General features: G+C 41.7%; 1 protein-coding gene across 3 annotated transcripts; it reads left to right on the forward strand.

The window, feature by feature from the left end:
* Window positions 1-26499, forward strand: SEPHS1 (selenophosphate synthetase 1). Of its 3 annotated transcripts, none has more exons than XM_039519377.1 (9): window positions 1-125; window positions 3441-3699; window positions 6531-6634; window positions 12742-12849; window positions 13869-14023; window positions 14936-15026; window positions 17959-18058; window positions 20604-20816; window positions 25191-26499. In XM_039519377.1, the coding sequence occupies exons 2-9, from the start codon at window positions 3507-3509 to the stop codon at window positions 25403-25405; spliced, it is 1179 nt and encodes a 392-aa protein (XP_039375311.1). In that variant the 5' UTR covers window positions 1-125; window positions 3441-3506; the 3' UTR covers window positions 25406-26499. The 3 variants fall into 3 exon arrangements, with proteins under 3 accessions (XP_039375311.1, XP_039375310.1, XP_039375312.1); XM_039519376.1 differs by lacking the exon at window positions 1-125 and adding an exon at window positions 206-956; XM_039519378.1 differs by lacking the exon at window positions 1-125 and adding an exon at window positions 1461-1481.
* Window positions 26500-27174: the final 675 nt, after the last annotated feature.

The raw sequence follows: 27174 nt of genomic DNA on the forward strand, positions 1-27174 counted from the left end.
CGGCGGCGGCGGCGGCATTTCCATTCAGGCGGCGCTGAGGGAGCCCGGCGCGCCCGGTGCATTGTGGGACTGGGTTGGGAGTCCCGTTCGCGGGAGGAGGCGGAGGGAGGGCGAGGAGCGAGCCGGTAAGAGGGAGACCTGGGGAGGGGGGGGCAAGCGGGGAGATTTAAAGGGGAATCCGCCTCCGCCGTTAAACACCCGGCCCTGCACTGGATGGCGGCCTCCCCGCGTTGCGGCGGCCGGCCGGGGCGCACGGGGCATGCCTGGCCCCAGCCCCTGAGCCCGGCCGCGGGGGGGCGGGGGAAGGGGATGCGAGGCGCCGCCGGGGCCGCTTTAAAAAACTCCCGGCGGCGAGGCCGGCAGGCGATGGGTTAAATTTTTCACCCGCCGACATTTTTGCTGCTGCTGGGGCCCCGCGCCGCGGAGTCCCCTGGCCGGGGAGCCTGGCGCGCGCCGCTCCCGGGGAACGTTCCATCCCCTCCCCGCCCTCCCCGGGGCTTCGGCGGCAATGGGGGGCGGCAGCGGCTCTTCGCCTTTAAACGCTGCCCCTGCATCTCTGCTTCCAGCGAAGGGTTAACTCTGCTTCTGCTGACATTTTACCTGCCTCCCCCCGCACTTTTGCTGCTAATAATCTCGTGTGTAAGGGAGATCATTCCCCCCCCCCCCGCAAAGATCTGTTTGTAGGAGCCTTCTTTGCGGGGGGTAGAAGGGGATTGCTGTGTGCACGGTTCTTTCCTGTGCACAGCCAGCCAGGCTCCCACACGGCTGCACAAAGAGCAGCAGTAGAGGCCCTTGCTTGCCTTTAAAGGCAGCAGCTTGAAATTTAAGGTGTCCCAGAGCCATGTCTCTCCGCAGCCTTCTGCGCTACACTCCATGGAGAAATGCTCGGTGCAGTTCCTTGCCTTGTAGATGCACCTCACTTGTGTTGCTATTCCCTGTCCTTGGGTTTATTTTGGGTAGGTATCTGGTCCTGTTCCGCAGTCATTTTTTTTCCTTGCCACCCTCCAACGTACATTTTTATTTATGGTCAGGGTTGTAGAGCGGCAAGGGTTAAATTCTATCTTCTAATATTTGTCATTGTTTTAAAGTAACAAACATCTGGAGTATGGGGGCGATTTATTCTAATGGGGAGGGTTGTTTATTTTGCAAATACACTGGATGCTAGAAATGCATGTTTATGCAGGGTGCCAAAAGTCACATGAAATTGGATCTTGCAAGGTTGCTTCCATGGTAGTGTATGAAATTATTGCATGCAGCACATTCAGATCTTCACCAAGAAGCCTTTTGTGCTCCTTTCCCTATTGAGGTTTTTAACTAAGTATCTGTCACTTGTCTAGTACAACGTTTATTTTTAAAATCGGAATATATTTAAGTGCGTGTATTAGTACTCAAGACTATGCAAAAAGTTCTGCTTGTCTTTGGCCTCTAAATCCTTTCCTATAGAAGTGGATAGGGGGTGCTAAGAATACACCAGTGTTTGGGTAAGTGAAGGGAAATGTTTCCCCACTTGAAAAACACAATTTTTTTACAGTTTTTCTGGAAATAAGTAGCCTGATGAGTTAAAAAATATCTTTCCATTAAAAGCCACTTTTTTCCTCTTACTTCTCTCCACAGGTTGTTTTCTAGTTAGTATCTTCTCTGATTCTAGTGCTTATTGCCTTGCATTGAAGATAAAAGTTACAAACCAGATGCATTGCTCACCCAAGACACGTTCTTGTAATGAGCGCTTGGATTACTGCCCAAGCTTGGGCTTTTGAAGATTTGTTTTAAATAAGTGACACGTCTCCCAGGAAAGGAGGGAAAACACTGTAAAGCGGAGTTCAGTTCCTAATCAGACATTTTTCAGGGACTTTAAAACTTGAATTGCCATTCTATACCATAGTCAATAAAATAACATCTCTGAGAGTTTGTAGAACTTGTTGGGAGGCAGCCTGTTTATAAGCAGTATACTGGGGGATCTAGTTGCATACGGCTGTAGATTTTTTTTTTTTAAATGGTATCAAACATACCCAGCTTAACCCAGTATCAACATGATCAGCAGTCAGTGAGTGCTGCATGTTGAACCCTTTTGATAGGCATGACATTTGCTTTCTAAGACACTACTGTATGTAGGTCACTTTAAATAATTCCAGAAAAGCTTTTTCTCCAAGGAAGACAAATTGCACCATATCACCACCATTCCTGTTTAGAAGTTAAACGCTTCAGTTAGGCCTCTTATTAGTTTTGGAGTGTGCTGTAGGTCTGACTCAGTGGAAAAAGAGTTCTAAAATTAGACATGCATTGTTAAGAATTTTATTAAATGAATTTCATCCGTGTCTTTTTACATTAACTTTCTAATGGGAGGTTTACTCTGATTAAGTATGTTCAGTTCCAAAAAAAGTCCTGAGAGGCATGAACTCTGTTTCTTTTGAACAGCTTTAGTGTATGAACATCATAAAATATGCTTTTAGCAGAAATATCCTAATTAAATGTTTTCCTTTCTTAATGCTTTATATTACTAGCATATAGGTCTCCTAGGGAAAATATACCACTGGTGTGAACAGGTGTATTTCTGTTGACTCCAAATGAGTTGTGTCCTCTTAAACCAGAACTGAGCTTGCCCCATTGTTTGAAAGGTGTCATATGAAATAAAGAGGCTATTGCCTAAGGTTCTGATCTTGCAATGAGCGTAAGCTTTGTCTACACTACGCACCTTTTAGCGACGCCTTGCCGCTAAAAGGTGCGCAGTGTAGCTGCTGTTTGTCGGCAGGAGAGAGCTCTCCCACCGACAAAAACTTCCCCCAACAAGTGTCAGCAGCTTTATCTCCTGATGACAATGTGCTGTTCACACGGGTGCTTTTCATCGGTAAAACTTTTGCTGTTTGGAGAGAGAGTGTGTGTGTGTATGTGTGTGTGTTTCTTTAAACACCCCAAATGACACAAGTTTTGCTGATGAAGTTCCATTGTGTACAAAGACCCCGAGCCTGAGTATGTTGCAGGATCAAGGCCTAACTCTCCTCTTGGGGTTTGTTCCCACTAACTAAAACTGTAACACTTATTTATATATATTTCTGTTAAGTGAGGTCTGTGGACTTTTTTTTTTTTTTTTTTAAATTAAACACTCGTGTGGCATAACTAGGGGAAAAGTCATATCACTCCTCTGCCTGGCCTGACAGTGTTATAGTTTAAATGTCAGAAGATGGAAGAGGAACCATTCCTTTGTAGCCTCAAGAAACTTATCTTGTGGGATATGCCCTCCTATTGTAACAGATGATGTCTGCTCAATGCTGTGCTTTACTTTTCTTCTTTAAAAAAAAAAAAAAAGAGGAAAAAACAGCAAAAAGATCCCTCCCAAAAACCTCTACATTAATATTTTGATATATATTATTTACAGTACATACACTAACTTGTTGTCTTGTAGGTTCTAAGAATTTTCTAATGTTCCCAATTTTTCTAACTAGGTTGATCAGCAGAGAAACCAACAGATACGTTTGCTCAAGGTGGGGGGGAAGGTAGCACTCAGAACCATGTCTGTTCGGGAGTCCTTTAACCCAGAAACTTACGAACTGGACAAGAGCTTCCGTCTGACTCGATTCACTGAACTTAAAGGCACAGGCTGTAAAGTGCCTCAGGATGTTTTACAGAAACTGCTTGAGTCCCTACAAGAAAATCATTTTCAAGAAGATGAACAGTTTCTGGGAGCAGTTATGCCCAGGTTGGGTGAGTGTTTGTTTCTCTAGTAACAAGTGATACTGCTGGTTCCCTGTTTCATAAACAGTAGATCAAGTTGGCTGTTAGCCTATTAATTTATTAGCTTGCTAATTTATTTTAAAATTAAGCTGTTGTCCGATCCATATACATTAACAAGATTGGGATTGTGTCCAGAAATGTGAAGGATAAACCTGCAGTTGTCATCTTGCTGTACAAGAATAATAATTTTGTACTGCAATTATTAATATCCTATCTGCAAAGCACTTAACTATGGAGGAGAAAAAAGGAGCTATGAAATGACCCTAAACGTAGAGAGACAGAGTTCTTATAATATAAGAAGAACAATAGTCTTTTTCACTAATAGAGTCTGTACATAAATTATGTGGAAGTTCAGTAACCAAAATAGTAACAATTGATTTCTAAAAACAAATGTATCCATTTTAGTATTTCCTCAGTGAATGAAAAATGGTCATAGTACTGTTTCAGAATTATCGATATAGTTTTGGGGTTTTCCCCTAAAATACTGAACAGTTTATTTTCTGACTTAAAGTGAAACTGAGAATTGATTGTAAATAATTATCCAGCTCCCAAGTCCAGCCTCCCTTCATTTCTAAATTGAATCCACTGTTGTGAGCCAAAAGGGAAGGGGGGGGGGAAATCAGTCTTTCAGTCCTCTCATTGTGTCATGTTCTTTATAACTTTTCTGTTCTCCCTGTAGAGGTTTTATGGGAAAGGCTGTCTCTACAAGACCTATATGGCTCTTGCCAGATTTGCTTTCTCTTTGGTATTTGCATAGTGATGCAAGGAGAACAGAAAAGTAACCTGCAGAAGCAACCTTCACAGGGAACAGGGTGCATGTGGGTATTTTGATACCAGCTACAGTACCTAATATTGATATAGATAAATTAGTCAAGACAAAATGTTTAATGACAGCTTTTTAATTCAGTTCATCTGTTTATTTAGCCCTGTGTATTTAATCTCTTTTCCACAGGCTAAATTTTAGAAATTCTTTCACTTCAGGCGTACCAACTTAGTTGTTCGTTTTTGAAAATATTTTACTGTTATTTAATCTGGCATACAGTGAGCTCACTTTAAACAATTTTAATGTGACTAGATAACCCTTATTAGACTAACAGGTAACAACACGGTTTTCCCAAAGAGGGCAGAATCAGTGAAAATCAGTAGAAAGCCAATGTTCCCACTTAAACAAGGGCAATCTTTGTATGAAATATATCTATGAAGTAATTGTGTGTGAGGCTCAGTGGCAATATAATTTAAGAGGTCCGATGATAAGGGACACTGATCTTATTCTGGCCCAAAATTTAATGTTTGTGTGTCGCCTTTGTTTAAATAATAGAAATGTTTTCATGCGTTTAAAAAAAAAAAAGTGCTCATTTAATTGGATTTAATTAGTTCTCTGCACTTCTTCAACCCACTATTGTTCCGTGAGAGCTAGAAAGCAAAACTGGCTCCAAACAACAATGAAACTGCTAGTTTAGTTTTTATTGTTTAGCCTTGTGAATGGGCAACAATAAATGGGGGGAGGGAAAATAAGTTAAAAGCTGGAAGGAATTTTCAAAACTTAGTTTTCTCATCTGTGTTTATTAATAGACTTACTAAGTCTTTTTAAAATGTGCTTTAAGATGAATATCCCTTTAACAAATGCATCAAGAAATGCATTTGGCAGTATTTCTTTTGATGTGTTGTGCTTTAAAAGAAGGCCAGTGACTTCCTTATCTGTGTGTATGGATGGTACTTCTGAGATGCTGTTAGGAAGGAAAATACCAATAATAGGATTTTTCAGAATTGGGCCCTACTCCCACAAGTAGTTAGGACTCACTCAGAGTAGTCCCAAATGCAGTTCAGAATACTTCCATGAGTAAGAGATTGCAGATTTAGGCACTCAGGCCCTAATCCTCTGAGCTCTTATGTATGGCAGAATCTTTTGCACCTGTGAAACCCCACTGAGATCAGTAGAACTTCACACAATTACAGGGGGTCCATGTGCATGAACCAGCTTGCAGAATGAGGGCCGTAGCACATGTGGACTGTAGCACATTTCACTCCACCCCCCCCCCCCCCAAATGGGGAGAGTATATATTGAGGCTATATAGCCAACCACTTCCATCAGAGTGGTTTAGTTTCAGCATCTTTCTTGGTATGGATTTATTAGGATGGAAGATCAATGGATTACAAAGCTTGTTTACCAAGGAATGTTGCTACACAATTGGTGATCATGAGGGTAACAAAAGCTTCGGTGGCACAGTAAGACTGCCAATAACAGATTTAGACTGAACATCCAGCAAGACTGTTTTAAGGACCTAGCTAGAGACTGATCTGAGCCGTGCTTGATCTGCAAGAAGGCTCCGTCCCTTTGTGATTTGCCATGATGATTGTGATAAATTATTACTGAAGATTAAAACTACTGTTACAATGTTTTTGGCAAGATGGTCCGAGAACAGCCACCTAGAAGACTTGAAGTACAGCTGCCAGGTTTCTCCACAGAATGACATAATACAGGGCAAACATTTTCCAAAAATGAAGAAATTCCCATCATAATCAAACTTGCCATACATTATTCAATTGCATTAGATTGTAACTCATGGATGTTTAGCTTTCCCACTTCAGTTTCCTGTCCCATTCTCAAGTTTTTCTTTGTCTTAGTTTGTTTCATTTGTTTACAATATACCTCCTGTAAGGAACAAAATCATAATAATTGCTCCTTTGGCAGTGGCTTGTATTTCATAGGCCTGTTTTACAAATTCCCTTTTATTGAGAATTACAGTCATCTAAGGGATGAATAAATTATTCAGTTGATTGATGGTTTCCTGTCCTTGCAGGAATTGGGATGGACACTTGTGTCATTCCTTTAAGACATGGTGGTTTGTCTTTGGTCCAGACAACAGATTACATTTATCCCATTGTGGATGACCCTTATATGATGGTAAGTTGGCTAAACTTGCAATTACATGTATCGCTGACTTTGATTTGTGCTTTCATTAATCTGAGTTGTCTATGCTGGTGAGAACTTGCTGTCTTGTACAATCAGCCATTGCACTGGTTGGTTTGTCATGTTCCGTCTCTCTCAGAGATATGTATGAGACAAAGAAACTCTTTCATATTTCCACTCCTGTGTCATTCCCATATTTGCCAATGCAGTTGCAGCAGTGCTTTCTAAAGAGGGGAATGTCAGGAGAACAGCTAAGATTAAAAACAAAGCTGCCCCCTACTGCTGTTCAGTGAGTCACTTTGGTTGGGAAAGTGCTACTGAGGGAAATGGGGTTCTCTGTGAGGTACTGGGCAAACTGGTTCAGATTTAATAGAAAGCCCCTCTTATCCTCTGACCTACTCATGGAACCAAATTCGTGTTGGGATGGTTTTGGGGGTTCTCAAATGATTAGATAAAATTGTAGGACTGGAAGAGCCTAAATAATCATACTTAGCAATTATATTGCACTCTTCAACTTCAGAGCTCTTTGCAAAATCACTAGTCTCCCCAACACTTCTTTGTATTGTCTCTACCTTGCAGATGGAGAAACTGAGATTCAGAGAGATTATGGCCCAGATCCTCACGGGAATTTAGGCACGTGACTCCCATTCATTTAAATGAGAATTAGGTGCCTAAATAGCTTTGAGGATCTGGGCCTACATGACTTGTCCAAGGTTATATAGCAAGTCAGTGGCAGAGTGAGGATTAAAGCCCAGGAACAATAACTGGATTAGGATTCGGGGCTGGTTTCCAGTTTTGTACTCAGGTTATATTACGGCCTCTCACAAAAGAGATGCATGTGTTTTTACAGTGCTATGTGCACTGGTGGTGATCTGTATTATACTCCAAACATATTTTAAAAGACCATTATTAAGCTTGCAAAGTCAAGCACTCAAAAGTTAAGAAATACCTGAATTAAGGTTGCCTATGCAGCCTTAATACAGCTCCCTTGCACATGTGCATTATGCTACAGCTTTAGTAACATGATCACATACTATTTTTTCTATAGCACCTCTGCCTTATTGAGTACACTGGATGGACAGAGCTCAGGCAACCTTAATTTTGGCATTTACTAACTTCTGAGTGCTTGACTTTGCAACCTTGCTAATGTTCTTTAAACGAAGTTTGTGTGTGATTTTCTAGGTTTTAAAAAAATATATACCCGAAAAAACAAATACCATCATGTGGCATCATCAGCAGAGTTGGAACTTATAGATCCACCATGCAGACCTCTGCCACTTGAACTAATGGAGTAACTGATATAATAGTAGGTTGTCAAACCTCTGTGTGGACCAGCACTAGAGGGGGATGAGACACATTGTCAGTGGATTTCCTAGATATTTGCTGACAGCAGAGGAACAGTGAGACTCCGGAATCCTGGGTTCCATTTCAAGCCCTAGAGGAGGTGGTATCATGTTGGCGCTGACTCTTCCAACCATTTCCCCCAAGTTTCACCCCTTCTGTCTCATCCTTTCCAACCTGTCCCAGTTCTGTCTCTTCGCCATGTAACAGGTTAGCTCACAGAACCCCCCTTGGGAGCTGCCACCCAATGTGCCAAGACTACCTCTGCCCCTGCCTTCCCTGCCAGTTCGGGGTCCCAGCACCCTGTCTTGCTGAGCCAGATGCTCCCGTCTGCTGCAACAAAGACCCAGGGTCTGAATTACTTGCACCAAAGCTGCAGGTTTCCCTGAAAGCAGCTAACAGAAGTGTTCTTGTCTTTAACACTCAGATGCCCAACTCCCAATGGGGTCTAAACTGAAATAAATCTGTTTTACCCTGTATAAAGCTTGTGCAGGGTAAACTCATAAATTGTTCACCCTCTATAACACTGATAGAGAGAGCTGCACAGTTGTTTGCTCCCCAGGTATTAATACATACCCTGAGTTAATTAATAAGTAAAAAGTGATTTTATTAAATATTTAAGGATTTAAGTGGTTCCACGTAGTAACTGACAGAACAAAGTAAATTACCAAGCAAAATAAAATAAAACGCGCAAATCTATGCCTAATCAAACTGAATACAGATAATCTCACCCTCAGAGATGCTTCAGTAAGTCTTTCCTCAGACTGGACACCTTCCAGGCCTGGGCACAATTCTTTCCCCTGGTACAGCTCTTGTTCCAGCCCAGGTGGTAGCTAGGGGATTCCTTATGATGGCTCCTCCCCCTTTGTTCTGTTCCACCCCTTTATATATCTTTTGCATAAGGCGGGAATCCTTTGTCCCTCTCTGGGTTCCCACCCGCTCCTTCTCAATGGAAAGACACCAGGTTAAAGATGGATTCCAGTTCAGGTGACATGATCACATGTCACTGCAAGACTTCATTGCCCACTTGCCAGCACACACTTATACAGGAAGACTTACAGGTAAAAACAGAGCCATCTGCAGACAATTGTCCTGGTTAACAGGAGTCATCAAGATTCAAAACCACCAATAATGGCCCACGCTTTGCATGATTACAATAGACCCTCAGAGAGATATTTTATATTTCTAGTTTCAGATACAAGAGTGGTACATTTATACAAATAGGATGATCATACTCAGTAGATTATAAGCTTTGTAATGATACCTTACAAGAGACCTTTTGCATGAAGCATATTCCAGTTGCATTATATTTACTCATTAGCGTATTTTTATAAAACCATATAGACTGCAACGTATCACTCCACTCCTAATATCTTGTTCCAGTCCAAGTCTCCTCTCCTCAGACATCTCACCTCAGTCTCCTTGTTCAGCCCATCCTAGCCTCCCCCTATGAGCACACTCTGAGTTCCAGTTTTCCCCCTGACTCCTGGTCTTTCCCACACCCAGTCCCAGTATCCTTGTCCAGCAAATCCCAGTTTTCCCATTCCTGGCTCCTCCTCCAATCTGCTACTCCCATCCCCTCCCTGTCTCCTTGTCCCAGTCTCTCTGCCTGTGAGGATAGCACATGATGTGCAGTCTGAGTAATATTAGGAACTGGGAGGGGATAGAGGACAGAATCTTTGGACATTTTAATTGATAAGCTCCCGGAAGTCTCTACTGAGCATGTGCAAGCAGTGATTTTTTTCCCCCTCTTCCAAGAGCTTATAACTGGGACAAATGTGGGTGGATTTTTCACATGGATAGCAAAAGGCTCATCTCTGACACAAAGGCCACCCCCTCCTTCTAGATTTCAAGTCCTTGCTTCAAAGCATGGGGATGCTAGATCATTTTTAAGTAAAAGTTGCAATAATTTTTTTAACATGGACAAAACATTTTTTCGTAGCCTTATTTTTGGAAATGGCTGAATCATTTTGGCTGAAATTTTCCAACAACATTAAACCTGAGGCAGATACAAGGCATGCAGAATTTCAGTCCAAATGGTTATAGTTTGGCAAAGTTCTAAGCAATTGAAAACAGCTCTTCTAAAGGGACATGTTGAGGGGAGCCTTAATAGGCGGTGTGTGCTACAAGCTCCGCATGCAATGTAAGAGGCTTGTTTTAAGTACAGGAGCAGAAAAGAGCTTTGTTTTCATGAGTTGTCCTTACTCGTAAAAGCAGATCCATTTGTTTCAATGGGACTAATCATATGGCTAAAGGTTTGCAGGCTGAAGCCCCAGATAACCAGCCAAGAGCTTGGACACTTATACCCAGGCTATCCACAATTATGAACCTTCTGGTGTTTGCCAATACTGGAGGCAAAGTAAGTGTGTTGCCAAGTTTGTCTCCACCTCAGTTTTCTCAGACTTGAGAACTGCAATTCCTGAGTGTGTCTCCCTGGGGGTTTTACCTATTGGTAGCGTATTGCATTGACCTCCTGCCATTAGACCAGAGAACTGTTGTCATTGTGGTTTTGAAAACCTAATCACTTGCTCTTAAGAGAGCATAACTAGCAGCTTGCTTGGTAAACACTGAAGATAGGGCTTAATAGTTTGATAATCCCAGTACAGAAAGGAAAATGACATGTTTGAGCTTCCTTACTCATCTACACAAACTAGCAGTGGATCTCCTTGGAGCCATTCATTGTACATAGTGAGCAAGCCTTTTAAAATAATTTAAAATAGTCAATTATATTCCAATTTCAGATATATGCAGAGGGCCCCACTAACATCAGTGGGGAGCTCTATGTGTGTATCTGAAGTTGGATGATGGTCCATTGTGGTCAGATTGTATGCTGTAAAACAGTATGTTCAGAAGTTGAGCTGGGCACCTTCTAGCAAAATTATCTGCTTTCTAGCTAGGATTTTTTTCTTTGGCCCAAATTGTTGTGCTTAAATATGCAGAGCAGTTATTTTATCATATTAAGGTTTTTGGGGGAAATTCCAGAAAAATGGTTATTAAAAACATAGAGTCAGATTCTGTTCCATCTCTATAGATGTAAATCCAGATTAACTTTATTACTCCTGAGGGAATTCTGTGCCAAAAATTATATGCACAATATTTTAATATTCTGCAAATTTTATTTGTCAATAAGTGGGGCTCCAGCATGGCAGTGGGGAGCACAGACCACTGGTTGCATTGAGGTGGGAGATCACCCTGAAGCCCTGACCTCCCCCGGTACTGGGACTCTGCAGTGAGGCTGCACCTGACCTGACACAGTGTAAGAGCTGGGCCTGCCCCAGAAACACCCCGGGGCTCTCCCCCTTTGTGCCAGGTGCACCAGGTGTGGGTGGGCAGGCTCAGCCGAGCAGAATCCAAGTGTGGAGGGGCTCAGTGTGGGGGGAGAGGTTTCTGTGTGGGGCAGTCTGGGTGGAGGCAGCTCAGAGGAAGATTTGGATGCACAGGGGTTTGGGGGTTCCAAGTGCAGGGGCAATGGAACTCTGCAGGGGATCCAGTGAAGGTGGTTGGGATTCAGCAGGAGGGGTCTGGGTATGGCACGATGGGACTCGGCGGGGGGTGGGTCTGGATGTGGAGGGGCTCACTGGGGAGGGGTCCAGGTGTAGGGGGTAGGGCTTGTCAGGTTGAGGGTTTGATGGGCCTGATTATTGGGTGAGCCCCAGCTGCTGCCAAGGGGACACCACATGCTGGGCTTCCACTCCCCCCGTGATTCCCCTATCCCCTTTTTCTTCTCCATCCCCTCCCCTCACTCCCACATTCCCCTCTCCCTACCCTATTCCATCCCTCTTTCCTCATTTCCCCCAACACCCCCCTCCTTACCCAGCCCCACTGCAGACACTCACTGTTGCACAGAAAACAGGAATGCTCCCAGCACACAGAAGGGGAGCACAAGACCCAAGAGGCGGCATTCAGCTGCAGTGTCAGCAGAGCTCAGAGACAGCCTCCTTCAGGTGGGCAGCTCTGCGTTTGCAGAATTGGGGGAAGGGCGATGGCAGTGCATGTAACCCCGTGTGTCGTGCCCCCCCCAATGCCTCACCGCTGTTTGGGGGGAAGCAATCCCCCCCCCAACATCACAGGAATTGGAGGGGTGCTGTTTTCTGTGTGTGCACAGTCACACACAATCCCCCCAGAAGTACTTTATTAAAGCCTGTGGAGGTACCCCAGACATACACCAATGTAATTGAGAACAGAATTTGGATGATGATGTGGGGTTGGTTGGTTTTGTTTTGACATCCCTTCCTACTGGGCATGTTCTTCATCAGAGATCTCAGTGTCTTCAGCTCTGTTCACTCAGCAAGGAGTGCTTGCTATCTCCTCTCTGCTCTTACCAGTCTGACAAAAACTGTTTTGTAGGCTAAATAGGCCTTCAGTTTTGTCTGCATAACTACATTATGTCCTGAGTGATATCTCTGCATTTCCATCAGTAGTTTTGCACAGGTATAACTGATGGGAACTTAGTAAACAATTCTGAGATAATGTAAAATAAGGATTGGAATCCAACTTGCTGTCTCATAGCTATGCTGGTTCTGGAGGGCTAACAGAAGTGGAAAGCAATATAAACTTACGGGGCTAGATCCTCAGCTGATGTAAATTGGCTCTTATTTAGAGTAGAGGCAGGGGGCAGATCTGTGGAGTGAGAACATGCCAGTTTTACAACCTCAGAGTATAAACACGTGTTAAAGACTAGGACTGTCCTATTCTTGTGAAGTATTATCTGAACATATGGAAATGTTGATCTGGATTTTTTTGTCTTTGTTTCTTTGCAGGGACGTATAGCCTGTGCCAATGTCCTAAGTGACCTTTATGCTATGGGGGTCACAGAATGCGACAACATGTTGATGCTCCTTGGGATCAGTAATAAAATGACAGATAGGGTAAGGTCCATGATGATTACTGTGAAACAAATGAACCCAAACCTCCCACAGTGTGTTACCCTAAATGATCATTTAGCTTTGCAGTACACATGTTAATGTTTTTTTCCTCAAAGTTTTGGACCTTTTTAAAAAGGGGCTTGGTGGGTGGTCTTATAGGATGCTACACCTAAGAATCAGTCACTTGCATATTGATAGGACTTCTGTGTTTGCTTGCCGACAGGCTGGCCCCGAACATCTCTTCTCTGGCTGCGCTTTTTCTGCCAGTACTTTAGTTGTCTTCTCCCAAATGGTGTCCCTGTTCCTGCTCAGCCCTCCACAGTAGGGGCCTGAGACAGCTCTTGAATACCATGTTGATAGGTGTGGTATAAGAACTTGTATAGGTACTCTCTGGGGTCTTTTGTGCCAGCTGATATAATGCTTCCTTTGAAGCACTACTGATCGGGTGCCAAAGAAAGTGAGGTGGATTTTTGGAAAACACCAGCACCTGTGGCAGATGGCAGAGCAGAAAAAGAGCTGCTCTCTTGAAGGAAGAAATGACCTGGGACCCTGTGGGTTGCTCAGCTGGGTGGGATAGTGGGAAACAGAGAATAGAGAGCAATCTCTTTTTCAGGGGCCAAGGGCCAAATTCCACTTTCCCCTATGGCACTAACATCCTGTGGGCTGCCCCAGATTAAACAGCAGGATGTTCTGAATTTTCAGAATTTTCTTTGGTCCATAAGGAGCAGAGACTTGGATCTATGCAATCCTTGGTTCATGTCCCAGCTTTTTTAGCTCCTGTGTGACCTTTTGGGGATGTTCCTTCAACATTTTACAAGGAGCTGTGAAACCATGACAGTACTGTATGGAATGTCAGTTGCTGGAGGCTAACTGTTTTTAGGGCTTGATCCAGCTTCTGCTGAGTGAGAATCTTGCCCTGGACTTCAGTGGGAGCTGGATTGAGTTTCTAATACCCTGATCCAGTTGTGAAATGAGTAGACACTGCTTATATGAAACTCTGACCTCTGTACTTTGATCTGTAGGAAAGGGACAAAGTGATGCCTCTAATTATCCAGGGTTTCAAAGATGCAGCAGAAGAGGCAGGAACATCTGTGACTGGTGGCCAAACAGTGTTAAATCCTTGGATTGTTTTAGGAGGAGTGGCCACTACAGTCTGTCAGCCTAATGAATTTATAATGTAAGTTAAATCACTGAACAAAATCGCATGGTGCCATATCAAAGGGTTAAATAAAGGTGTATCTTCCTTTTTAATACCGTATCATGTTCTTTATTTTAATTTCTTCTGATGAATAAAAATGTATTTTCTCAGCATTTGGGTACCCTTGTGATGGATACCTTAGAGATATCTGGATTGCTGCCAACATCTTTCTTGCACTGGTTTGCTTTTTCAAAAAGAATGTACAGTATCAGAAATGAGACATTGTGCTCATATGTGCTCCTTCAAGAGGCGGATTTAAGTTTTGGAACCTTTAGATCTGAATGATAGCTGGGGATGGATAGCCTGGCTTCTAAAAACTGGTTAGGATGTTCATTTTTTTTTTTTTTAAATGGTATCTGAAGTACCATATTAATGATAGTTAAGAACACAAGAAATGTCACACCAGTGCTGTGCTTACAGCTTTCAGGGTATCTGTTACCTCGTATTCAATGTTAGCCAATGTTGAATGCTATGGAGGAAGGCATCAACCCTTCCATGTGTGGAGTATTATACCATAAGAAGGAATTTCCCCCTGGCCACAGCTGGTGATTCATGTTATCAGTCCTCATAATTCAAGGCATACATATCCTTTGTTTCTTCTGTCCTGATGTACCCAACAACTTAATAGAAAAATGCATGATCTTATGCAACTGAAGGCACTGTCCTTTATATGAAGATCTTATCTCCTTTTAAATATATTCATAAGCTCTCTGCCTCAATAATATCCTGTAACAATGAAATCCACAGGGTAATTATATGGGGTTTTTCTAAGTTGTATATGTCTTTTAAGTGCAATGGAATGTATGGTATTGTGGAAATATTTCCAACCTAATACTCCTATTCAAGTGTACATTTCACTTCGTAATTAATATGGGAACACTTTGTTTGCAGGCCAGACAATGCAGTGCCAGGAGATGTGCTTGTGTTGACTAAACCCTTGGGAACGCAAGTGGCTGTAGCTGTCCACCAATGGCTAGATATTGTGAGTAAACTGCTTAGAATGGGGTGAAGGGTCTGTGATATCGCGTGAAGGGACACGACATTTTGAAATGGGAATGCTCACTAGTTTAAGTAGTATTTAAGAGGATTGCTGTCTTATCCCTTTCCCCTCACCCTGTGTCTGCCTTTTGTGTTTAGATTACAAGTTCTTCCAGGGAGGGGCTGTCTGCTACTCTTTGTTCAGTGCCAAGCATAAGGGGGTCCATTTTTTGTTGGTCCTTAGGCACTACTGTACTAAACAAGATTAATAACAAAAAAAAAAAAATGGATCTGGACGCCTGTCAATGAACAAAGCAAGGACTTGACATCCTGGGTGAAATACTGGCCCCATTGACTTCAGTAGGGCCAGGATTTCACCCAGTGTTCATGGACTTTCTGTATATGGGTACATGGAAATATCTCTACAGTCCATATCTTACACTTGGAGTTTAAGAAAATATCTATAGTTGCACTGTGTACATGGAAATATTTCCATGTGTTACTTAAGGCAAACGTGTAGCTGCTGAGCTGAAAAGTGATTGTAAAATTGGCATCTGTTTGTGATTTGGCTCTCACTGTATGTCTTCAGAATTACCACTGCTTAGTTTGCATTTTAAAAAGATGTGTTATTACTGTTCTGGGGACTGCAGAGCCAATAGACTGGCAGAAGAGTGAGCCGATATCTAATTTGCCTGGGGTGTCAGCCACTAAATTGCCAGATGAATTCTAATGCCAGAATCTCTGTTATTAGCAAAAGAGGGGTGGGAAACTTGCTTGATTTCCCCTCCCCCCCGCCCCCCCATATGGAGCCTAGGTTGAGTCTGAAGAATGGGCAGCTAGAAAAAACACTTATTTTCTCTTTTAATTTGTAAAAGAAGATCTAAGGTCTGATCTTGCAATCTGTGTAGCTGCAGAGTCCCACCTGTGCCAATCAGATCTCAGGATGGGGGGCCTGAGAGAAAATACCTAATGTGAAAGTTATTGGTGGGAAATAAACATGAAACAGCAAGATGACCTTTTTATGGTCTCTTTTCTGACCATAGTCTCACTTATTGACATGTTTCACTGACATACAGACTCACAAATGAAGGCTATTCTGAAGTGCCACATATTTCAAGTACTTCTAATTTTTCTTGACTGTCAACCAAAGCACTTTTCTGCTGTGAAAAACAGAGGCAGAAAGGAAATCAATGTATATCTTTAATTGTGAGCAAAAGAAAAATTCTGTTGAGGTTGCACCACCATTTTTGTTTTCTTTTTTAAAAAAGAAGAGAAAACAGAGATTACCCATCATATTTATGTATATATAAAGCTTCTAAAGGGGTATTACTTTATATTATATAAATAGATTCTTTGTACCAGAAAATGCTTTGAAGAGAGACTGCATGGTACAGCAACTTTTGTACAAGGAAGAAAGGAAAGCTTGAATATGACCTTGATTACAGAGTAAAAAGTGAGCTAAAACATTAAATGTGGTAAAGAAGTAATGGAAGGTTCTTGCAGACTATAGCTATAGGGATAATGAAGTGGAAGGATGCTGTATTAGGAAATATGAGTGGGCTTTGTGTCATTCATAGGCAAAAATGAAAAGGAAGATTTTAGTGAGAGTTGAAGATAGGAAATGATGCAGGGAAGATCTGCAGCTCACATCTTCCTCCTTCAGTTGTGTAGTCGCAGGGAGTGGAGCAAAGATTGAAGAGCATGGAGTGGGATTGCTCTGACTTGCAGATATCTAAGATGGGTCAGTATCTGATTGGGAGAATTTACAAATGAAACTGTGTGCTACAGAAAGGGGTGATGATGATAATATTGGTAGGTGGAATTCTCTTGAGTCATTACCAAACCAGTGCTGCAGCCTGATGGTGGAGGTAATTGTGCTACTGAAAGTACTCTCCTTCAGATATTGGTTAATACCAATGTCCACTAGTGATTATTAATGATTGTATAGATCTTCTTATAAGAGTGTTAATCGCAGTGTCCTGACCAGATTCCAGCTTGGATAATTATATTTTCATCTATTCCAATTCTCTCCCTTGGTTTTTCATTGCATACTCTTTTCACTTCCAATCATAGTGTTGCTCTGAACTGTTTGAAACAAATCAACTGTTAATCTAGATGTAGCATTATTTCCAGGAATGAATTAAGTTATCTCTGTTTATTGAGTATCTTTCCACGAAGTGTTTTGGGATTGTTTGGGATGAAAGGCACTATATAAATACAAGTTAAGGGATTTAATATGGAGTAAATCTGTGAAAACGTTTGGAAAAAGGAAGGTAACTTTTTAAAATGGAGCTGAACCTTACAGGATGATATGATCCCGGCTTGCTTAGTGAGAGCATGCTCTCCCCTACAGTGCTCAGAACTGAGGGAACAAGGAAAGATCATTTGAAACTCTTGCTGTCAGTCCTGAGGGTTGAACTCTTGGGTACTGGTGGCCCAGGCTTCTTGGTGGAGAGTTCCCAGCTGTGCAATTATTCCCTTTCTTTGTCCAAAAGTGCCTTGGTTTGCTAGATGTTGGGGCATGTTGTAAGGTGCATCTCTTTTAATCCTGCATGAGTTCTGTCAGAGGGAGGTATTTAGAGGATAGATTACCCTGCTGCATCTGCCCACAGAGGGCAGTGTAAAATGTGTACAGCACTTAAATGTTGTATCTAATAAATCTTTAAATACAATGCCCTATGAACTGCAATATCTAGGCACAACAGAGTGATCAAATATAAATGGAGAAACTTGTTTTATATTTCTGCAAACGTAAAGACATATTAGTAAAATATCATTGACTTTAAAATGTTAGCCCTTTAAAAATTAAACTAAACATTCAAGAAGTGGAAGTACATCTGGATTAAAGTTGCATAAATTTGAATGCATTTTAAAACACGTATCCACAAAACTAAGAAAATAACTAACTAAATCATATCTCTCCTCCCACCAAATAGCCAGAAAAATGGAATAAAATAAAGCTAGTGGTAACTCAAGAAGATGTGGAGTTAGCATACCAGGAGGCAATGATGAACATGGCAAGGCTCAACAGAACAGGTATGAAGAATGAGAATGCCCTAGAGGTCTGGGGTTTTTTGGGTTTGCTTTCCACGTTTAATTTCTGCTGTCTGCTGTGGGGAAATAAGCTACATCAGCACAGCCTCTCATCTTTAATCTGTTCAATGTTCATGAAGCAAGATTAAAAAGACCCCTGTTAATTATATAGCAAAGGCACAAATAGTGCCTGAGATAAATGTTTTCTGGGTGAGTGAAGTAAATAACATGTGAGTTAGAGCAGCAGTTCTCAGTTGGGGTTCTGTGGTCCTGTTGGGGGCCCTGAGCTGTTTCAGGGGGTCCAAGCTCCAGCCTTCCCGCAGGGCTAAAGTCCAGAGGTGCTGGGATGAATCCTGGAGCCCTGGTGACCCCCCACCCCCAGGACTGAAGCCCCAAGCCCATGGGCGAAGTTGGAGGAGCACGAGGGGTGTTGCTCCCCCAAACTGCAGTCCCTTATGCAGAGTGGGGCAGTCCTGGGGTCAGCTCCACCCCCCACCTCCTCCTGTCCCCCAGACCCCTAAGGCCCCGCCCCATGGCCAGAGTGGAGGCTGGAAGCTGGAGCCGAGCAATGCAGGGCAACTGCTGCTCTGGCTGGAGTCGTGGAGTGGGCAGCCGCGGTGTTCCCCCATCTTCTGCTGCTGGGATTGCAGCTGCTCCTCTGCTCCCAGCCCAATTTGACTATTCACGCAGCCAGTAAGAGCTGCCGAGGCAGGGGTACCTGGCTCTGGGGCTGGCAGAGCTCTCGGGGAGCAGCAAATGCAGGGGGGGCCCTCTTGGCACACAGCCCCTAGCTACCCTTCTCCCTGCACCCTCAGCTACTCCCTTGCCCACATACAGCCCCTAGCTACCAACAGCCCTCATTGCACACAGCCCTTAGCTACCCCCTGCCTGCACCCTGAGCTGTTTTCAAACTTTTTGAGCTAGCATTCCCCCCTCCGAGTCCCCGAGTTTATAATTTTTGGTTGTGTCCCATCCCCTCTCTCCCCCAGCCCAGACAGGCTGGGTGGCCTGCTGAGGTGAGTCAGGGGGTGGAGGTGGCACTCTCTTCCCCGAGCCCTGCCAGGCACCGCTGGTCCAAGCCCCACCAGGCCTTGCTCCTGCAATATGGAAGTCAAATTATACTTCTACACAAGGCGCCCTCCCCTCCTCCATCCCCTCTGTCTGTCTGTCTCTTCCGCTCCCCCTACCACCACCATCACCACCGGCTGGACCCTGGAATTTTTATAGAACATTGGGGTGGCCTCAGAAAGAAAAAGATTGAGAACCTCTGAGTTAGAGAATATTTTAAAGGGAAATTGGGGTCTGTGATGCTGCTGGTTGTTTTTTTTTTTTCTTCCTCTGTGATGCCTAAAGAAGCCCTGAAAGTAGGGGTGGTCAAAACTTTAAATTTAATTTTCACAAAAACTTTTCAAATAAATGATATTTTTCATTTATTTTTAATTCAAAATTTTGTTTCAGGATCTTTTTCCCTCGTGCCAACCTCTCTCCCCCTTCTCATTTTCTTGCTTCCCCGTCCCCTCCCCCTCCCTTTTTCCAGCTGGAAAAAGTGATGTGTCAATTCTTTCCTTTAGTGTTTGGGGCTTTTTTTTGCTTTTTACCATAGAAACAGCAAGCGGCGTGTCCCTATTTTTTGTTGGACATCTTTTTGGAGGGGGATAGAACTGAATATGGGAATTTTTTAAGCTTTAGTTGAGGATGCTGGAATGCTTAAAAATCTCTTCTCCTCTCACTTTCTCAGATTTTACTTCCCTGGTACTCGCCCTCCCATTCCAGGAAAAAATAGACTAGATAATCTGGATTTCTAATGTAAAAAACCCCTCTCAAACCTTGTTCATGCATCAGAAAGTGCTTAAAAAGGGCAAAACATTTTTCTCGCTCCCCTTTGTAGGTCAGCTTCAACAGCATTTAAATGCTCTTAACTAAAGCTATTGTCCTGCACGTGGGAGTTCCTTTCTACCCGCCAGGAGCTTGGCAATTACAAATGCCCAAGGATTCCGTGAATGCCTAGGTGGGGAGGCTGGAACATTATGGAGTTGGCTCTGCTTGTCTGTCTCTACTGCCTGACCTGTACATGCTGTCTTCTCTAAGCCCTCGGAATGCAACGTGCAGGCCTCCTGTTAAAAGTTCTGAAGTAAATTTTGAAACCAACAAACCAATTCAATCTGAATCTCAACTTTACAGCTAATGGGCCAAGCCAAAACCCGGGGCACTCAACACCCTTCATCCCCAAACGTTGGGGAAACTTGGATCTGGTACCATTAGCACATTTTATATAACATGCTCATAAATATCATGTAATTAAAAATTATATTTTGCTGTATTTAATTACACTGAAAAAAACACTGTCAAATCAAATATTTAAAGGGAATCTGCTCAGTACCTGTGAATTTCTGTTGTCCCTATGTTTTCCACTGAAAGATTTGAAGCTTGATGGTTTCTGTTAGAGCAGGGAGGTTAGATATTTATTTTAAAGATCTGTAACAGCATTTTAATTGTCTCTGTCATACTCTATAAATGTTACTTTCCCTGTTTATTTTTTCTTGTCAAGCTGCTGGACTCATGCACACTTTCAATGCACACGCAGCTACAGATATCACAGGATTTGGAATCCTGGGGCATGCACAGAACCTAGCCAAACAACAGCGAAATGAGGTGTCCTTCGTTATCCATAACCTTCCTGTCCTAGCCAAGATGGCTGCAGTTAGCAAAGCATGTGGCAATATGTTTGGCCTCATGCATGGGACCTGTCCTGAGACATCAGGTAAGTGACTTATTTTTTCCCTTCAGAATTTCACATTATTCCAAAGGTGTAGCTACAGACACCATGTGTTGAGTTCTAAATGGTGTTACCAGGCTAGTAAGAGCGTTAGCCATATAGCTGCTCACAATTAACTTTTTTCAGCCTGTGAACAAACCACCAAGCTATTTTGAATGTGCCTCTCTCCTCCCTTATGAAATACTGTATTTTTAAAACCTCTTGTGGGGAATATCTGAAACATTTAGTATTTACAATTAGTGATTGGTTCTGAATTTCTTTAAATTCTTATTTCTTTTAACATATTAATTACAGATCAGTGAATATTTGAATATGTACATAGCTAGCACTGCATTTTCTCAAAAGTAACACTGCCTGCAATGCTACTGTCCATCAAATATGTATTTTGTATTTTTCTTTTATAAATCTGTGTATTAATTTTAGTACTGGATTGCCAACCCCAGAGACTGAAGCCGTCACTCTATCTAGCACAAGCATCAACAGTGCAGGTTTCTCCCCCACTGTCCTGTGACTGTGTCCCAAACCTGACCTGGAGATACTATTGCTAGTATTGAGAAAGGAATTCAGTCTCTAAGACCCATTCAATACTTAGTCTCTCTAGAGACTGTCAAGTAAGATGCGGATTGTAGTGATGATTTTGTCATATTTGCATTCATCTATTAGAAATTAAGGTGATAAAACCAAATTCATTTCACATAAGCCTCTAAACAGCCATCAGGTGGCAACAACTGTTCGTCACTACCTCCTAGAGGTGCATTTGAACTGGAGACCAGGAGGTAAACGGCTCCGTATCTTGTTAATTCCCTGGCCATACAGCCTCTCAGAATAAGAGCTCTGTTCTTCTCCTTGAAGTTTCTCTCACTACCTCATTTTTCCTCTTGGTCTCCCCTTGTTTCTTTACTCCCACTCTTCACTTTTTGTTTCCTCTCCTCTTCAACCTCTGCATCTCTTGTCTTTCTCTCCTCTCTTCAAAAGTATTATTCAAGTTCTCTGCAGAAAGAGGGCCCCTGAAAGCAAAACGTAGTCTGAAGATCTGGAAAGAGGTATCGCAATGAGAGCTATAAACTTTCCCCTAGTGAATATGCAACTTACTGTAATATGGTCAATTGTTCTTTAGCCATAATTGATTAAAGAGAAGCTCTGTTCTGGGGAGACTTTGTGGCTCAGATGCTTAGGATGTGGAATATGATCCCTTTCAAGAGTTCAGACCCAGTCAGTACAGATGAAAAATATTATGTGGTGGCTGTCTGGGGACTTACATGAATGTGTTTGTTTGCTAGTCTGAGTCCCATTCTTGGTGGACAGATATCTGCATAACAAACACCACCTCAAGTGTGACTAATTGCCACCTTAGTTAGCAGTTGCAGAGAGGCCAAACACTGCCTGGGAATGGAGACTGAACTACTTTACTCTTTGAGGCACTTCCCTCATGAGTGAGAGGCTGTGGTATAGCACTGGACAGAAACTTGCACTGGTATATCCTGGCCCTTGCGCTATCCTTGGCAATAGAGCACTTCAGTCTCAGGGCTGTCCATCCCACACCTTGGGCCAGCACTGTCTTTTCCTAGAAAAGATGAAACTCTGGAAAACAAATTAGATGATTCACAAGGAAGGTGTCTTTTAAACTCTGTGAATTCCTTTCAATTGGCTTCTCCACAATTATTTACAATCAGTGTAGATGTGGATGGATGTTGCTTGAATACCTCTCACCAGTTTTACAGGTATTTATGGACTTGGATTTGACAGGTGTTACAGAACATGTGACTTGGATTTTATGGATATTTTATAGCATATCCTGTATTTACTTATAGGATAATTGGAGCAGTTACCCATTGTTTTCTTAATTTCCTGAAATATTACATCTGTAGCTTCATATTTTGCAAACTGATTTTGGTAGCAGAGTACAGCAAATGATGGAAAGCACTCATAACTGTTGTTTCTTGAGTATCCACCAATACCAGTGTCAGGGTGACAAGACTTTAATAACAAATAGTAGACTCTACATTAGGAGTTAGTGATGTATACCTGGCCAGCACATGGGGTCGTGGTGTTCAGATGAGAACTGTTTTCAGTGGAAACTTGCAAATAGCCTCAACTTATGACATCTCTATTTCTAAAGATCATAAGGCAGATTTATTATTGGCATACGATAGCAGGATAGGCGACTAACAGGAGGGGCTGAGGGGGAAAATTGATGAGCGCAGGTTACTTCCTTGCACCTTTATTAATCATTTGTCCTGTATACTTCCCACCACTCCTCCCTTTTGTCTAATTGGTTTGCAAGCTGTTCACTGAATGCCAAATGCAAGTTATGTTGTTTTATTATTTAAACTTATTCTCTGACCCGTTTGCATCACCAGTGAAGTCACTGTTGAATCTGAACCAGAGACTTCTATGGGAATAGCACTTGCTTCCCCCAGGGGTTAATTTGGCCCATTATGTTTGGAGTAGTTTACACTTTTTTTTTTTTTTTTTGCCTTTCTGCTTTTGTTGCTTTTGATTAAAGATATTCACGGGGGAGTGAATATCTTCAAATGCCTGGGAGATGTAGGTGTTTTCATGCATAGCAGACATAGTGAGTTCACATAGCACCAAGAAACAATGTTTATATATATTACTTTTTAATTACCATTACTGTTGAAAAACTGTTTCTTCTGCAGCCTTAAATTAAAGATAGTTTCTGTTTCATGTAATTTCTTTCTCTTCTTGCCCATATGGGAGGAGCATGTTGTACATGAAGATACTCAGTATGCACAAAAAAAATCTGAAGTCCATGGCATGCTAGTAGCCTGCAGCTATACCCCTGTAAGCTGTGATCTATACGATTTTACAAGATGAGTAGGATTGGCACACTTTTACAAGAGCTTAAGAAACTCCTGTGTACTGCTGGAATTTTTGTGGGTGACTCAGTAGATGGTGCTCTTCTCCCAGAGTCTCTTCTAAATCAGTGACCTGCTATGATGATAGTGGGCACTGTGCTGCTGGATGTGCCATCCTAGATTAGATGCAAGACCCAAAGTCTTTACTATTTCTGGTCACTTAAGATACTGTGGCACTTCTCATAAGAGTGCCCTGGCTAAATTCTTCAGGGACTATCCATTTTCTGTACCAGAGAGTTGTGTGAGATTGCTATGTATTGAATGTGGTAGTTGTTTTAACATATCAGTTCCTATATGTCTCTTTCCTACCATCAGGGTGCTGTGAGGTTTGCTTAGTAAAATCAACTTATTTACAGATCTTTTTATGGCACTTATTGCCATAGTGTCTGATCATTTCACATACACTATTAGATTTGTCTTCACAACAGCACTCTGAGGTGGGAAATATTTTCAGATTTTTACACATAAGAAACAGGGGCAGAGAGATTAATGATCCTGCCCAAGGTCCCACAGGAAGAACCCATATCTCCAAAAGTCTATTCCAGTACCTTTCAATGCCCTGAAAAAGGATGGTCTTGCAAGTAATAGTTGGAAGAAATGTATTGAAGAAATACCACAGTATTCCTATTTTTCCTAAGTGAATGTTAAATATGCTGTTTTCATTAGCAAACAATATTATTTTCAATCAATAATGAGCGTGTGGGGGAGAGTTTTGTGGAGAAGACTGTATATTTGAAAACGCTATTCACATAAGCAGCCCTACTAAAATCAGAGAGACTAACTGAGCAAGACTTGTAAGGGTAAGACCTACACACAACTTTGAGTCACATTCTGACACCTTTACTCATCTTGAACAGCACCTTACTCTGTGAGAGGTTCCAGTGAACTCAGTAGAACTATTTGAGGATTAAGGTGCTATGCACATGGGAGTCAGGGTATCAGAATAGGGCCCTTTATTAATCATAATGATTATATGTGAATTTGTAGTACAGATGAGTTGCAATATTTGTTATAGTTTTGCAGTGCCTTTGTTGTGTTTCAATATATCTTTTATCAGAGGGGTAGCCATGTTAGTCTGGATCTGTAAAACATGACAGAGTCCTGTGGCACCTTATAGACTAACAGAAGTACTGGAGCATAATTCATGTATTATGCTCCAGTACTTCTGTTAGTCTATAAGGTGCCACAGGACGCTTTGTCAATATATCTTTTGTTGTCCTTAGCATGTTGCTTTTTCACTAACTTTTGCAGTGCTTATTTGGTTACACATTATTTGTTAAATTTATGGTTATAGTAAGTTTCATGTTTACAGTGACAGCAGAAAGGCCTCCACCAAATCATCTTCTGCTGTCCTTATTCTGTCAGAGAACCTATGAAACCAAGAAGAGTTTGCCTGAATAGGGGCTGCAGGGTAAGGTTCTAAATGTTTTGATGTTGAAATGCAACCAAAAGTTAATGTGCTGATCCTTTTTCTTTGCAGGAGGTCTCCTTATCTGTTTACCACGTGAACAGGCAGCACGTTTCTGCGCCGAGATCAAATCTCCGAAATATGGCGAGGGTCACCAAGCATGGATTATTGGGATTGTAGAGAAGGGCAATCGTACTGCCAGAATAATAGATAAACCACGAATCATTGAAGTTGCACCACAAGTGGCCACTCAAAATGTGAACCCAACACCTGGTGCCACTTCTTAATCTAGATAAAATAGCTATTTGTTTTGTTTTTAAATAGATCTATTCCTTTATCATCCTACAATTTAAAGAACTGTAAAAAGAAAGAAAAACTTCATTGTGTCTGCACATCTGATGGCCTTAGGTCAGTTTGAGTGGATACAATTAATAAAATAAAATCCATTGCCTTTTTTTCCTGTTACATTAACTGAAGATGCACCTAATCTTGAGGCAGCTTCTGAGTTGAGAATTATATTGTTATCCAATACTGTTGATTCATTTTGAATCTTTAGACACTTATCTCTTGCCGCATAGGCTCTTTTTAAAGGTGCTTTCACGTAGCACAGACATTACCAGTAGTAGTGTCAAATAGCAATGTGTGTCCTTTCATTATATGTATATTTATCATTGTCTAATTTTGGATGCCTTGAACGATATTCTGGAAAGGCAGTAAATTGATAGGTGACACAGTGGGTATACTCAAGTAGTAAGAGGGTTGCATGATTACATTCATTCTTTGATTTGTAAAGTTTAGTTTTACTCGACAGCATCTACAACCCTGGACATTGCTTGGTAGCACACTCTGTTAAACAAGCAAGTGCTAACTTTGCATGGAAAGCACTTCATAGTTGAAGGATAAATTTTAATTTCATTATTTGTAGACCTGACAATATTTACTGTATTATCAATAATTGTTTTCTTTATTGATAGTAAGGAAAAAATAATAATTGCTCAGTTTTGCAATGTGATTGGATGTGCTATAGTGCAACAAAGGAATTGCAGACCAAAAGGAGTTTTCTGTATAATATTCATTTACAATTCACTATATAATTAACTACACAAATAATTTTTAAATATAATCACTTTAAAAACAAACCTCTGTTCTGTGGATGGTAGTGTTTAATACATTTTACATTTTGTATAGTGATTACAAGCCCTTTTTTTGTTTCTTTAAAATCAGCAGCTGTTTAGTATATTTTTAGTATTTTTGTTCTTTGCTCAAATACCTTTTGTGAACGCTTCTGTGATCTGTGTTTAAAATCTACATTGCCAACTTTGCAGCTTGAACTTAAGCTTGTTATTCAAATAAATATTTAATTTTTTTTATTGCTCTTGTACAAGCGCATGACGTTTTTTGATTTGTACTTAAACTACAGGGATGGAAAACATCCTACCTGCATTTTTTTAAAAGTGGAATTATTAAAACTTGTTCTTGCCCTAATAGGTAGGTTGTGATAGTTGTTCCATCCAGCTTGACATCTCTTGTGATATCAAAGTAGTGGGATGAGTTGATTATCTAAAAGTGTCTAATTCTTTTTGTTAAGAAGCATAAACTCCGCGATGCTTTTTAATCCTTTTATCCATAAATCAGCAGTTAACTCTGTGCTGTAAAACACCCAAATGAGATTCCATTTAACAGTGGAAGGAATGCATCATGCTGTTTATCTAAAAGCTTATCTGCCTTCCCCAACAATGGGTTGGGCTGTGTAATTGTACCCTAGGGTAAGGAACACTACTAATAATTATACCAGGAGGAAGAGCCCTGCATGCATATGCTTAGTTTAGCTGTGCTCTATCACCTTCCAAAAAGAGTGAGACTTGCACCCTATACAGCTCTCTTGCTGAACAGAATTCAGTGTATTTTGCTGAACCAATTGCTTTAAATGTGTTTGCCAGATTGTTGTATGGAGTGTTGTAGCCATGTTGGTCCCAGGATATTAGAGACACAAGGTGGGTGAGGTAATATCTTTTATTTGACCAAAAGGAACTACCTCACCCACTGGGTCTCATTA

Source organism: Mauremys reevesii, linkage group 1, assembly GCF_016161935.1.
Source record: "Mauremys reevesii isolate NIE-2019 linkage group 1, ASM1616193v1, whole genome shotgun sequence".
NCBI classification, from domain to species: domain Eukaryota; kingdom Metazoa; phylum Chordata; order Testudines; family Geoemydidae; genus Mauremys; species Mauremys reevesii.

Bases quoted from the DNA above. Each gene is read 5' to 3' on its own strand.
- SEPHS1 (XM_039519376.1), top strand. From the start codon at position 882: ATGCTCGGTGCAGTTCCTTGCCTTGTAGATGCACCTCACTTGTGTTGC. The intron at 6,635-12,741 runs GTAAGTTGGCTA...GTTTCTTTGCAG, and splicing joins TGGATGACCCTTATATGATG to GGACGTATAGCCTGTGCCAA. The intron at 20,817-25,190 runs GTAAGTGACTTA...TTTTCTTTGCAG, and splicing joins GACCTGTCCTGAGACATCAG to GAGGTCTCCTTATCTGTTTA.